Below are 13,590 nucleotides of genomic sequence, written 5' to 3'. Positions count from 1 at the left end.
GTAGCGTATATTGTACCAATCTTAACTGTTAGCCTACCACTGTGTGAAAACATGGCTATCATGAAGGCTAGCATTTTTCTGTGCTAGGAAAAGGGAGCGCAGAAGAGTTGGCTGGTACTTATCACGTCTCCCTTGCACTTGAGGTTCTGGATTTGATTCTCTGTTTTGGGCCTCCTGTGTGGAGTTTATTTATTGTTGTTATTCATTATTACTAATAGTGTTTTTTTACATTGATCTTAGATTTTATTATAGCTTTGGTTGTGCTCTATAAAGTTGAATAGAGTTAAGAATGGGAGTACAAGAAAAAAGTAGATTGAAACAACAGCCTCTTCCGTGTTCTTCAGATGGAGACAACAATAATTTATACAGTTTAAACTGTTATTGTTGCACTTGTTTGCATCCTTCATTTCCCCAAAATACAACAAATTATTGCTAAGTACGCTTTCCTAAAAATAAAAAAATTAAGATTGTGACGTTTCATTATAAGCGTTATTAAAACTGTTGCTTTTTATATAAAACATAATCAGTTTGTTTTGCATGACTTAGCAAATATGGGTACCATGAACTTAAAAGTACATACAAAACAATGATTTTTGGCACACTATTACAGTCTCAGTTGATTATACATGTTTGACAGACACCAGCTCTAAATTGTCCAAAGGTGTGGAAGGGAGTGTGAATGGTTACCATTTGATGGTATACACCACCTCTCACCCAAAATCAGATGGCATGGCACCATCTCTAATCCCAATGAACAAAAGTGCTATAGAATGGGTGGAATGGAATAAGGGAATCTGCTATTTAAGGAGTTTATTAGTTGAAGTGGATGATGGACCTGGTGACTGATAGAGACAACACATTTATTCGAGTGGAGATCACTATAAGAAAGTATGTTATATAGTAAGCAGTCACCAGATGCATATTCAGTTGAACGGATGAGATACATATCATGCAGGTGCAACCCCAAAAGCCTGTCTAATGCGATCATGTGACTAAATTGCTGTCACAAAACACAATGGAGACATGTCAGTATTTCTGCATTTTATGCTGACATCTCCAGATATCCCCACTGGGAGAATAAGAAGTCACACATACTTAGTATTTAAGAGGGGAAAAAATACAAAGTTTATAAAGAATAGTGTGTAAAGAGCTTTAAATCCCACCACTACATTTAATCATAGACCAACCATCTGGAATATCAAACAAAAATGAGGCCTGAGAGTCAAGTCATCGTACTGCTGCTCTTTTTGATATCCGTCAGGCGGTGCTTTGTGTCCTCAATACGTATCCAGTTTCTGCTTATGTATTCCTTCATACAAGTCCAAGCTCCATAGCAACAAGCTGAAGCCTTTTTATGGCCGCTGTGCGTATTGTAGAGCGTAATGAAATCCAGTTTGTGTACGCTCGCTGCACGCTGCACAGCTAAAAGGCTTGTCTGGCTTTGCATGAACCTTGACAAATGTCAATAAATGGTCATCAAACAGATTGCGGAGGTAAGGTTGTAATTTAGTACGGTTAAAAGCTGCCTCAATATAGACTCTGCAGACACTTCATTAAATGCATTTTAGGTTTTAGTTGCAATATATAATATTAAAATGTGCTAGTATTCTATCTGGTGCCTTTTGACTTATGATTAAGCAAAATATGAATATGTGATGAAAAGATATGGATGTTGTTCTTTTTTCTTTTTTTTTCACACAAGCAAAAATGTCAGTATGTCAATCTATTCAATTTCTTCTTAGTGTCAAAGGATATTTAATCTGTGGAAAGAAATTGTCTGGAGCAGCTGACATCTTATGATCTTCTGTCAAGCTTCTTCTTTTTTTTAAGATGTCATATCATAACTGATATTCGACAGATAGTTGAAGCCAGCCTTTGTCTGCTGTCTAACCAGGAAATGAGAGGAGCAGCACAAAAGAAGACGCTGATGTAAAAAAAAAAAAGAAGCTATTACAGTCTTTATTGTTGGTCTGACATACATTTGACTTTGTGCGTCCATTGGTCACTTTCCATACAGCAGCAATGGATGGAGTTGATGAACTGACCAAATCAAAACATCACGACTTCGTTTACTGACTGTAGTCTTTATAGACCGTTTTTCCAGCCAGTTTCACGACACTGAACACAAACGGGGTCCACCTCCATATCACATCTTATCACATTTCCTTTGAGGGACTTCACCGTTTTTTTCCATCCCGCTTAAGTGCCTGGCGTTACTAAGCCACATGCTTTTTCCATCCATCCATTTTGTACCGCTTATCTTGGTCAAGGTGAACTGGAGCCTATTCTAGTTGACTTCGGTGACAGGTTGGATACCCTGGACTGATCGCCACTCGATTGCAGAGCACGTGTCACTAAATAACGTGATTCTTTGTGATCCAAAATGTGGATTTCAAATCCGTAGCATTATCTATTTGTTAATGCAGTTTTAGATTCACGCATCTGAGAATCAATCAGGCACTTCAACTGCGTTTTTCTGCGGAGGGACATTACCGCCTCCAAAATGTAAGCCATCCAATTGTTAAATCAATAGTACGAACTGAAAGCCTTTTTCATCTCTCATCCACTCTCTGCTGGTCATCGCACTCACATACAACACATATATAGAAAAAAGTCACGTCTCTTTTTTTTTTTACTCCTTTACATCAGCAAGCATCAAACTGTTCTACATATACAGTATGTCAAGTGCACCAGCTGTACTTTCAATAATATACAATTCTCCATGCTTCCCAGTTTTCTAAATGTAAAGACAATCAGGAGACGAGAGCCCCCCCCCCCCCCACACACACACACACACACGCACACTCTTCCCAGCATGCTACCTCCCCCACATTGCCAATAAATGTTCCCAAAGCCATTTTCCATGAAATCTTATTTTTAACCCCAGTGACCCCCACATATACACAAAGCCTGAACCCCATCCCCCGCTAGTAGAGCTAATTGAATTACGGCTGCCGTGTGATATGAATCCTGTTTGCCACAAGAACACCGATCATGTCATTGGAAGTGATTCGCTTACACCGCTGCAAACAATCACCAAGATTGTTAATTTCATTTCTATAGGCTGAATTTTTGTATTGTATTCAATATGGTTAGAGATTTAACTAAAGGTATTCAATGAAGTGAGCATTGAGTTTCAGAAGTCATCAGTACAACTTCTATTCTATGCAGGAAGTCTTACTTCGCCCCTATCAGTCCTCATTACACAAACAAGGGAATTCCCACTTGGAGTATTGACAACAATCATCCATCACTTCGCTTTGTACATAAATGTCCCAACTGGCCCCCATGGAGTCAATAATCTGCTGAAATGCACCAGGCTTTGGTTGTATATACGCTTTTCTAGCACTAGCCGAGTGTGTTGGTATCAGCAATGTGCACCTGACGAGGCTGCAGTTTTCCAGCAGAGTTAACCTGACTGTTACAGACACATGAGCATGAATATAGGTTTGGTTTCATCAAGATATTTGCCTTCTGAATGTCATCTTAACATTTACTTTGAGCAAAGCAAAAGAGGAGGAGGGGGGGGGGGGTGCAAACTGATATTATCACTGGTTAATTTTGACATAAGAGCCTGTGATTATGCTGAAAATAGCATTCATGATTATGAGAGGTTGGCCGGTATGGATTGTCTTGAATGGTTAATAATCAAATTGAACCTTTCGTTCTGTGTAACATAATATTCATTGCAGGCACACTCATCACCTACATTTCTCCTAATAAAATTCCCAGTCATTTTCTATATTTCACTGTGCACTATAGTAATCTTTAGAGGTTGACCATGGGTCAGGATTGTTGCCTTGGTGATGGAATGGAAGTTCAGATGCATATGTGCACCAGTACAATTCTACATAATCTTGTCTTGGCCAATAACGACATGCACGTCTCTGTGCATAGAGCAGCACATGTACATGCATGACATTGAGGTGACACTGTGGAACAAACCAAACCAGTGTGACTGAACTAAGCTGGACTGGAATAGTAAACCGCCATGCCTTGAGTTGACATGGCATGCATGGCTGCAGTAACGTGCTATTTGCATTCTGGTGCAACACTTCTGAGTCAAAAGCTGCTACGTGCTAAAACTCTACCACTGCAGAACAATATGGTTTTTTATACAGTGCATTGTTATCAATACAAGTATGTGCAACATTACTCAAAATGAAAAGGTTATGGAGATGCACATGGTTTGAAAGATGGGACGATAATAATGTATGCTAGTTGATTGCTTTCACAATTTACAACCTAATAAATAATTAATTTCATGTGTTATGTTTAACAATTTTATAATACATAAAGTCTGACTAACTACTGCCTGTTGCACTTTTCTAACTGAGCTGCCACGAAGCAACTACTTTTATTGGTCACAATTGTGCTGTGTTTTGTCATAAAATTAAAAACACTGCTAAACTATGGTTTCATCCAAAACTTTGTTTTTCATTGTTATCTGAATGGTTGCTGAGACGCTCAGCTGACAGACATTCATCACATAATATCCAAAACAAAAGCTGCATTTTCTTTTTTTACATCACATCATGTGCAATTTTAACGGACAGCTGTCCTCCATTGTATTAGTGACTATTTAAAACATGGAATGTCGTTTTTTGAAATACATGGCACCTTTCTTACTATGAATTTCAAACTCATGAATTTGAAAAAGATATATATATATATATAATACCCATGTTTATTATGTGGCATACATTTCAGATCCAAGCACAATAAGTGGAAATCCTTATGTTACTCCTTCCACATTCACATTTAGACCTACAACTACTGGCAAGAGTCTGCAACATTCAGGTGTTATGCTAATGTTAGCATGTGTGTTTATTTTGTTTCTTCTAGCCATTTACCCTTCAAACTTAATGCTAAACTTGCAAAAACTCATTCAAATGGAAATCTCAAAAATCTTCTAATAATATGTTGTACAAGTATGTGCCCCCGCTGGTCTATACATGACATGTACAGCTGCAAACAGGTGAGCCATGATTGGTCATTACCTGGGCCGTGAACATCACAGTTGTTTTCAATAAGTCGTCAGTGGACAAACAACAGGAGAACCATAAGTTATAACAAAGAACTATTCACCAATATGAAGTTGTATGTGTCATCTATAACATTTTTTTAACATTTGCTACTTTTTGGAGAAGCATCTGTGACTCATTAGTCATTACACCATCTATTAAGCTCCGACATTTGTCATTCAACTCAATGCTTTTTTAAAACATCTTTATCATCACAGCTGTTAGCTTATCAGAAAAACTACATGTACAGTTTTGGTTTTAGACATTTTTCCATTCCTATGAAAATGTGTTTGACCTGAGAATCCACTCTACTTTATATCAAAATCTAACTTTTTACCTCCTACATGCTATCCAAATTAGCAGCATAGCTGAAAATGTCTTACTAGTTTTCCGACCCCGTATGACCTGACATCTCTATAAGAACGCAAAGGAATGGAAACAGTCATTATCATCAAACATCTGCCGCTCATTTTCTAACGTTTGTCTGTGAAAGTGACTTGCGAGCATGGCAGGCTTTGAAGCCTGCCGTGCGCAGTGTTCACTGTGTGAGAAGTTTTCGAAGTCTTTGGCATCACTGAATTTTGGTGTTGGCTTGATTAAATATACATAGAGTCCATTTATTATGCATAGTGGTGTTCTCAAAGTGTACAAAAGTAATGTGCAGCTACAGTATTTTGAATTGTAGCACGCTGAGATCATGCGTGAAGGCTAACACATCTGATAATTCATACGTTTTTAAATGAAGTCATCATGCCATCTCTTTATTGGGTATGGATGTGTTGATCTTGTAATATAATACACCTCTCTGTGTGCTTTTGAAACTCTGTTTGATGCTAGTTAGAATTAGACCACACTCTAGCCGGGGTGCCGTTTTCTTTTCGCTTTCTCTTTCCAAAAATGAAGATCAAACCTTAGAAGGCGGCTCTGCACAGGCAAAGTACAATAGTTTTTTTTTTTTGCCTCTCTCAGTGTGAAGAGAGGCGGCTTTTCTCTTCATTGTGTCTGACATGTCGCTGCTTTGGGCTGAGCTTTATTGAGGGCATGTTTAGTTTCATTTCCTTCCTCTATTCTGTTTCCTGATTTTCTGTGCTGCCGCTGGCCTGTGTGGGAGACGTGTTCTGTTGTAATAGTTGCGACAATGTTCTATAATCTCGTGTGTGTTTTTTGGGGGGGCGAGAAGATAACAGCAAGCACAGGAATCGGGAAAAACTTCCAAGTTGAGACTTTCAGTTGGTTCATAACCTAAGATGAATTTGAACTCTTAACTATTTCTGTTCAAAGCCAAATGTGGCAGTTACAGTGGTTGTCTAGACGTTATAATTGAATATATACAGCCTTGTAAAACAATGATCAAAGAGTGTGATTTTTCTTCTGGAGGCCTTAACTGCAAATTTGATTGACTTTGTTGTAAATGTTTATGACGTACCTTGTAAACAACATGATTTTATACATCCTTACATTCACATACACAACATGTGGCTCATCAATTCAGCTGTATTTTCACCACAACATAAAGCAACTAATTTCCTGAGCGGAAAAAACATCCAAGCTACTTCATTTCATAATCTAATGGCTCTTTGCAAACAAGCTGCCTGCTGACTCTTTATTGTTGTAGCAAATGTTGCAGAATTTACTTAGAACTTATCCCAATGGCAAACTCAAGAGCTTCTGTTCTGATGCTTTAATTACGCAGCCAACACAACAAGCACAGTTGAGGCGAGCCCCTTCAGGGTTCTTGAGCATCATTGGAAATAGGAGTCTATAGGGGGACCCAGACTCTCTTTGTAGGCCGGTCCCATCACTGCCTTTGTCTTTTCATCTTGAAGGTCCCATGGGTAAGGCTGCAGTGTGTTGTTATTGGCCAATGACAAAATGGCTGCCAGGGGCCCTCATGAATTATGCGCCGAAAAAGAGAATTCAGCTCCACCCTCAATTATGTAAACGTAGCTTAGAGAAGAGAAGGAAATTAAACAGATTTTCAACTAAGTACTGATGACCAAAGTCAGTACTCAGAATATTACAGTGACAATGTGTGCATGAATTGTACTCTAGCCTAATATATTAGTATTACAGTCTTAAAGGGGAAGTCAACCCCTTTTTTTTTTTTTTTTTACAATAATATGTTCTATGCAGCCCTACTAGTCTAAATATGGTATTCAGGTAAATACTGCGTAGTCATCGACTAGAGACACTGTACAAAACAATATTTTTACAATTATTTGACTCCTTCACACCTAAACTTGTAAAAACTCATTCAAAGGGAAGTCATCTCAAAAATGTTCTTTACAATAGTATGTTGCCCCTACTAGTCTAAACATGGCATTCCCGATTAATATTGTGTTTGTGGAATATGAGTTAAGCAGCAAAATACAGCTGTTTTTTTTAATCCATCTCAAGGGGCAGCCATTTTGCCACTTGCTATCTACTCAAGATGACTTCAATGTTGCTCAGGTCTCAGGTAACAACCAATCACAGCGCCGCTTCAGAAAACAGGTAAGCCCTGATTGGTTGTTGCCTGAGCCCTGAGCAACCTTGATGTCATCTTCAGTCGACAGCAAGTGCCGAAATGGCCGCCCCCTAAGATGGATAAAAACCGCTGGATTTTGCTTCATAATTCATATTCCCAAAAATATAATATTAATCAAAAGGTCATGTTTAGACTAGTGAGGTCACATATAACATATTATTGTCAAGAAATGTTTACGGTTGACTTCCACTTTAAGGAAACATGCACGAAATAACAAATGTACTATGTCATTTCCAGCCATGTTACCACACTAATGTCGCTCTGCATGTAGCACCACTACTGGCTCCCAGTGTGAGTAAGCCATTCAACCATGCATAAAGCAAACTCTGCCTATAAATAACCCAATCATAGTCAGGTCATGCACTCCGCATAAATACAACATTACAGTTCTTTTGCAGCATTATGTCATGACCAACATAAAACACTATTATTCACTTACATTGATGTCTACCTATGTCGCTACTAATAGCTGCAGGCTTAACGTCTTGCAGTAAATGTTTCTCTTCTTACAACCTCAATCAAGTTTTGCCTGGGTAAAAAGATCCTTCAGTCGCTGTTTCCATCGCCATTGATGTCATTACAATTGGAAATGCTTATTTAAATTGTCCACTTGACCTGCTGGAGCTGACAAGCGGATACCCTGTTCGATTCTGAGAGACCTAACTGCGTATTATATTGACCCGGCCACTGTGGCATTGTGTTTAGAGAGCTTTTTTTCCAGGAAACACGCCTAATACCACTCTCCATCCATGGCCTGACATCAATACAAATTATATTTTCTATTTCAAATGGTTGCTACTGTCTCACTAAAGTATCACTGCAGGCTTAGTAGGTGAGTTTCACAGTCGCTATGTGGTCACCGAATCCAACACTCAATATTAATCTGGCCCGCTGTCCAGCTATTGAAGCAGATGCTATCTGACAAATACAAACCATGTGGCCACAACTCTCTATTGTTCCAACTATGGACATCTCTAACAGTGACACCGATTTACTAGAACTCCAAGTTGTTGTGGCCTTCACAGTGCTGATAAGCATTGCATTTCAAGTAACAAGAGTTAAATCACGAACTAAAACTACACCAAGAGCTTGTTTTCTTCATTATAACTAAGCTAGCCAAAAAATACACATTGTTAGCCTTGCTAAAAGTGAAGCAATGTTTGGCATTTATTGGTGAACTAATAGAATGCAATGACCTAAGTTGGAAACATGTGCATTTTGAAGCACACACTTTACGGTGCCGCAGAGAGACCACACTTTACAAGCATAGACTACCACCTATAACGAGCTTGTCTTGTCCCCTTCGGGTATCCGTAGCAGAAAGATGGCGATGGAACGAATGTCAGCTGACCCATGTAATACAATTAGCGATAACCCTAAGATTATATATATATATATATATATATATATATATATATATATATATATATATATATATATATATATATATATATATATATATATATTAAATACGTTGTTGTGATAGAACATATTTTTTGCATATTATTGAAATTAATTTAAAAAAATTATATTAATTAAAAAATTAATGAACATTGAAAAATCTAAACTTTCTTTAAACTGTGCCTTTAAATCCTTATCCTTAACTGTCACTTTGAATTTTATATAGTAAAAATAATAATAATAATTACATTCACACTTTGCCTTATCACCCATACACTAACATTTTAATATGATTGCTCAAAGATGACCAAAGAGAAATATAAAGTGACCAAATGAACCCAAATCGTTAAGGCCTTTGACATCTTGCCCAACTTTGGCAGCAAATTTGATTCACTTAATATCAGATTTAAAGTTTACTCCTGTCCTAACAAATGTGTATCTTTAAGAAGAAATAAAAAATCTAATGTCAAACGGATTGTATAGCCCACTGCACTTGACGCTCATACAGCAACCTGTCGCGCTTTTGGAGGGTAAAATATTGACTATTATGAGATTATCCGTTATTTCGTGGAACATATGGTTATGCACCCAAATTAGAGCCAAAGTAAAGATTTGCTTGAAGCAAATGTCCAAATCGTTAATTATATCATGCCGTACTTAACTACTCTCTATTAAATATATATGTAGACTGATGAATTTGTTGTTACACGTGTGTTTGTTCTCTAAGTGGTCAAGGAACTCTTAAAGTGGCGTCAATGTTAAAGAAGTCTGGCGTTGGCGTCACGATGCAGTTTGACAGCGTAGCGGACGCAATATTCTCTTATCTTACCTGTGACATTTGAGGTCGCAGGTTGATCTCCTTTAGGTTGATAGAGTGGGGTCTGAGGTTGTTGAGGAGGTGGCAAAGAAGCACTCCATCCCGGAGGGTTTGGGCCAAGTCGAATACCTGCGCAGTCTCCCACGTAACCCGATGGTTTGCTGGAAGCACCTTGCAGTTGATCAACCACAGCGCACATTGCCTCCAATACTCCATCATTACTATTCTGACTTGAGCCGATAGTAGGACGAATTTCGGGTATTTGACAAGTGGGCTAGCTTGGGTAGTGCGCTTTAGAGCGTGTCCATGTTGCAATCCGCTGAAAATGGAGCAGGACCACAGTCGCAGATCGACGGGCTGCAGTCGATGTGAGGATGACAGCCTTGTGTGCTCGTATGACTGGATGGAGTGCGCCCACTCTCTCTCTCTCTCGCTCTCTCTCTTCCCTCCCCCTCATCCTCTTCCGCTTCACACTGCTTTACTTTGCAGAAAACAGAACTGTGGCAGACTTCTGCCTGTAGTATTACCCTTGTGTTTTATCCTTCCCCCAATATTTGTACCCAATATCAGCACCAAAAAAACAACAATATCCACAAAATACAAATACTTATTTATTGGTGAGTTACTGTATAAGTAGATTTCTCTTGTGTCAGTGGGTCATTCCAAAATTGGGGGAATTTTCCTGTCTGCTAAAAGTGATGGTTCGATGGGAGTTAAAATCCCAAATTGGTCCAGCACCCCCTAAAAAAATGTTTCCCTCATATACTTGTTCAATGACCAACCGATAGGTATTCATCTAGAGGGGAGGGGGGTCTACATGACTCGGCAGAATTGACATATCGTGTAATTGTTTTGTTTTTATTTTATTTTCCCTTGAAGCCACTCAGCTTTGTTATTATCAGAAAAGTACTTTTTTTTTCTTTTTTTTAAGTATTGACAATTCCGAGCTTATGTCACATGTCTAAATAGTGGTTTTACTCGGTAAAATGAGGCTCTCTTCTCATTGAAAAATAATTGGACTCGGTTCGTAATAATTTGATTTGTGTTGATTATTTTGATTTCAAAATGTGATGAAATGTCATGTGATTACTATAACAATCTGCCTGCATGGTACGCTAATCACAGGCAAAAGAAATACAAACCGTTTATCTTCTTAGATTTGCATTGCATTGCATTGGAGTTTGGGAATGTCAATTACGTTTGTTCTTAACCAGTTAACACATCTGCCAACACAGTTAGCATGGAGCAAAAACTCTCACAAAATCATTGATTTGCAACCATATACTGTAACTTTCTATTTTTTCAGCAATATTTTTTCACTATCTCAATGTGCTCATGGTCAGTACAATTTTCTGGACACATCTTTTCTAGCTTACTAGCCATTTATGCTAAAGTATTATAATGAGTATGGATTCTGAATGGCTGCTTTCTATTTCTTTTTTTCCTGATTAAATACACCATCTCACAAATTGGCACTGCCCCCATATGCATTATGTCTTTTGACAATGAAACCCTTTTAGGCCTCCTTCGCCATCTACTACACCCTACCAGTGTCAATTAACAGTGTGACGACGCTATTGTTTCCCCCGTGAGCGAACACAGCGGTTCCTGTTTACATCATCGTACGATGACAAAAAGGTCATTCAGAATTTGTCCACTGCCAAGCTCATTATCATGCCTATTAACGTTGATTAAACTGATACAGTGACATGTCGTGGTTTGGGAAGAACCCCTTCAGTAGATACTGATATATGATTGAAAATGTGTTAAAACTGGATATACTGTTTCAGAGACCTATGATTCTACCAGAAATTTGAAATGCAAATGTGTAATAAGTATTTTATTTAATGAATAGGCTATTAATGGCAATAAAAGATGCAGATATTGCTCTGCTCCACATTTACTATATAGAGAATAGTTCATTGTGTGGTGCTTTATTATTATTATTTTGATGAGCCTCTGAATCGAGATAAGTAAATCTAATTACATTTTAAAATTAGACCCCATTGTATTGCATGCCCTGATTGTAAACGCACATGAAACTGTTGACTTCAGAACATAGAATGTGAAGGATGTCCCCTTCCTGTTAAGAGGAGAAGCACACGAGCAGTCCAAGTGAGATTGTATTGATCCTTCTTTGTATTCACACAAAAGAAAAGAGCACCTTATTGTTAAGCAGAGAAATTGTGTGCTTGAATATCTTGAAAGAAAAACAATGCAAAACATCAATTATAACTGGAGCATTTTAAATTTGTTACCAAAAAAATTAAAACCAATACATACTTCTGTCCATACACTTGCTATATATGTGTAGGCTATGCACCAAGGTTGCATTAATCCCATTAACTGAGCTATAAGTGGTTGCTTTCAGTATTCCATAAAAAAAAATGAAAGCAAGAGAAGAAAACTAAAACTGTGTTACTTCAACTTTGCAGAAAGAGAAGCACTTAAAGAAGAAACTGTGATCAAAAGTGCACCATGCAGAATGTGTGACAATGAATCCCCCGAAACGCATTTATAAACAGCAGCTGAGCACACAGGCTTGTGGAAACAATGCATGTGCAGATGAGCCTACAGATTATGTTGTTGTAAACACATGAGCTACAACTATTTCCTTGCACTCACATAAGACTTGCCTTTATATGTGTGCAGAAACTTTGATGGAACTCAGTGCTTTAACTGTTTAAATTAAAGACTGATTGAGACAAGTTGGCGCTATCTTTCATCGGATGCCATGGCTGGCATAGCGCAGATGACAGGAGAGGTGACAGGCGACCGGATGCTGATGTACTGCTTAACACCGTTCTCCTGTTACAGTTTCCTCTACCACATTGGAAGAGGAGCCATCCAGAAGGGGAATTATCAGCATTCATTGGATTAATGCAGGACAGGGGAGAGAGAAAGGTATAACACAGTGTTCCAAGCGCAATTTAACCTTGGTCTTTGTTTTAATTAGGCTTTAGTGAAGTAAGTGAAAGTAAAATTCAGTTTTAATATGGTCATAATCGCAACTGGTGTTGCAGACTAGAAAGAGAAAGTAACGACAACATGAGAGCATCAAATGCAGTTTGATTATAACCGGTCATTGTAATAATCCGTAGTATGGCACCGCGTCACATGGTGGCGCCTCTTTGTTTTTGTTATTCCTAGGCAGCACTTCTTTGTTTTGCCTGTACTTTTTTGCCTATTAATAACTTTTAAGATTTTTTTTGCTTTCTATTTTTTATTTTATTTTTTGGGCTATCGCATGGCTAATCTGCCGCCACGCGTTATATCATGTATAATTATTTGTGCTGTTCATACAAAATATATGGATTCAAGATGTTTATAAGATACAAATATGTGTGTGCAGTAACATTTTTTGTACCAATTTTAGTGATCTAGACTCTAAGAATTATGCATCAAGGATTTCAAATGATTTCACCCTATTATTTTGTATTATTAATTGCACTGTTAAGTATAGAGACAGTAGATAGATAAACCCAAACAGTAGTACCTATGTATGAAAATTGTTACCATTGCTCATAAAGTTGGAATCATCTTATTTTCAAACACAATTCTGTTTATTTCTATTTAAATTAATCACATTTGAGAAAATGAACACCTAATCTGTCATTGTCAAGATCAGCTCATGAAAAGAGGTAACTTTATGAGCAGTCATGTATTAAATCACTTTAATAATACAAAGTAAAATTTGTCATTGTAAAAGAAAATAACTAGTAATGCATTTTGTGACGCTTGGCTAGCATCACTATGATAACAAAGTTCAAAGTATTTGGCTAAATGTGAGTACTTTACAGCCCTTCTCCCACCGTCCAGCC

General features: G+C 37.9%; 1 protein-coding gene across 3 annotated transcripts in view; it reads right to left on the bottom strand.

Moving 5' to 3' along the window:
* vav3a (vav guanine nucleotide exchange factor 3a) overlaps window positions 1-10,157 on the bottom strand; it is an 80,269-nt gene extending 70,112 nt beyond the window's left edge. For all 3 annotated transcript variants that reach the window (XR_015092073.1, XM_086066015.1, XM_086066016.1), the window contains exon 1: window positions 9,782-10,157. Coding sequence is in view for 2 of the 3 variants with exons in the window: in XM_086066015.1 (XP_085922141.1) it covers window positions 9,782-9,988 (207 nt within the window). In the remaining variant the exon portion in view is untranslated. The remainder of the gene's footprint in view (window positions 1-9,781) is intronic.
* Window positions 10,158-13,590: the final 3,433 nt, after the last annotated feature.

The sequence above is a fragment of the Leptonotus elevatus genome, chromosome 21 (genome assembly GCF_054856555.1).
Source record: "Leptonotus elevatus isolate MCC_2025b chromosome 21, RoL_Lele_1.0, whole genome shotgun sequence".
Classification (NCBI taxonomy): domain Eukaryota; kingdom Metazoa; phylum Chordata; class Actinopteri; order Syngnathiformes; family Syngnathidae; genus Leptonotus; species Leptonotus elevatus.
This window is presented reverse-complemented; position numbering and strand designations above follow the sequence as displayed.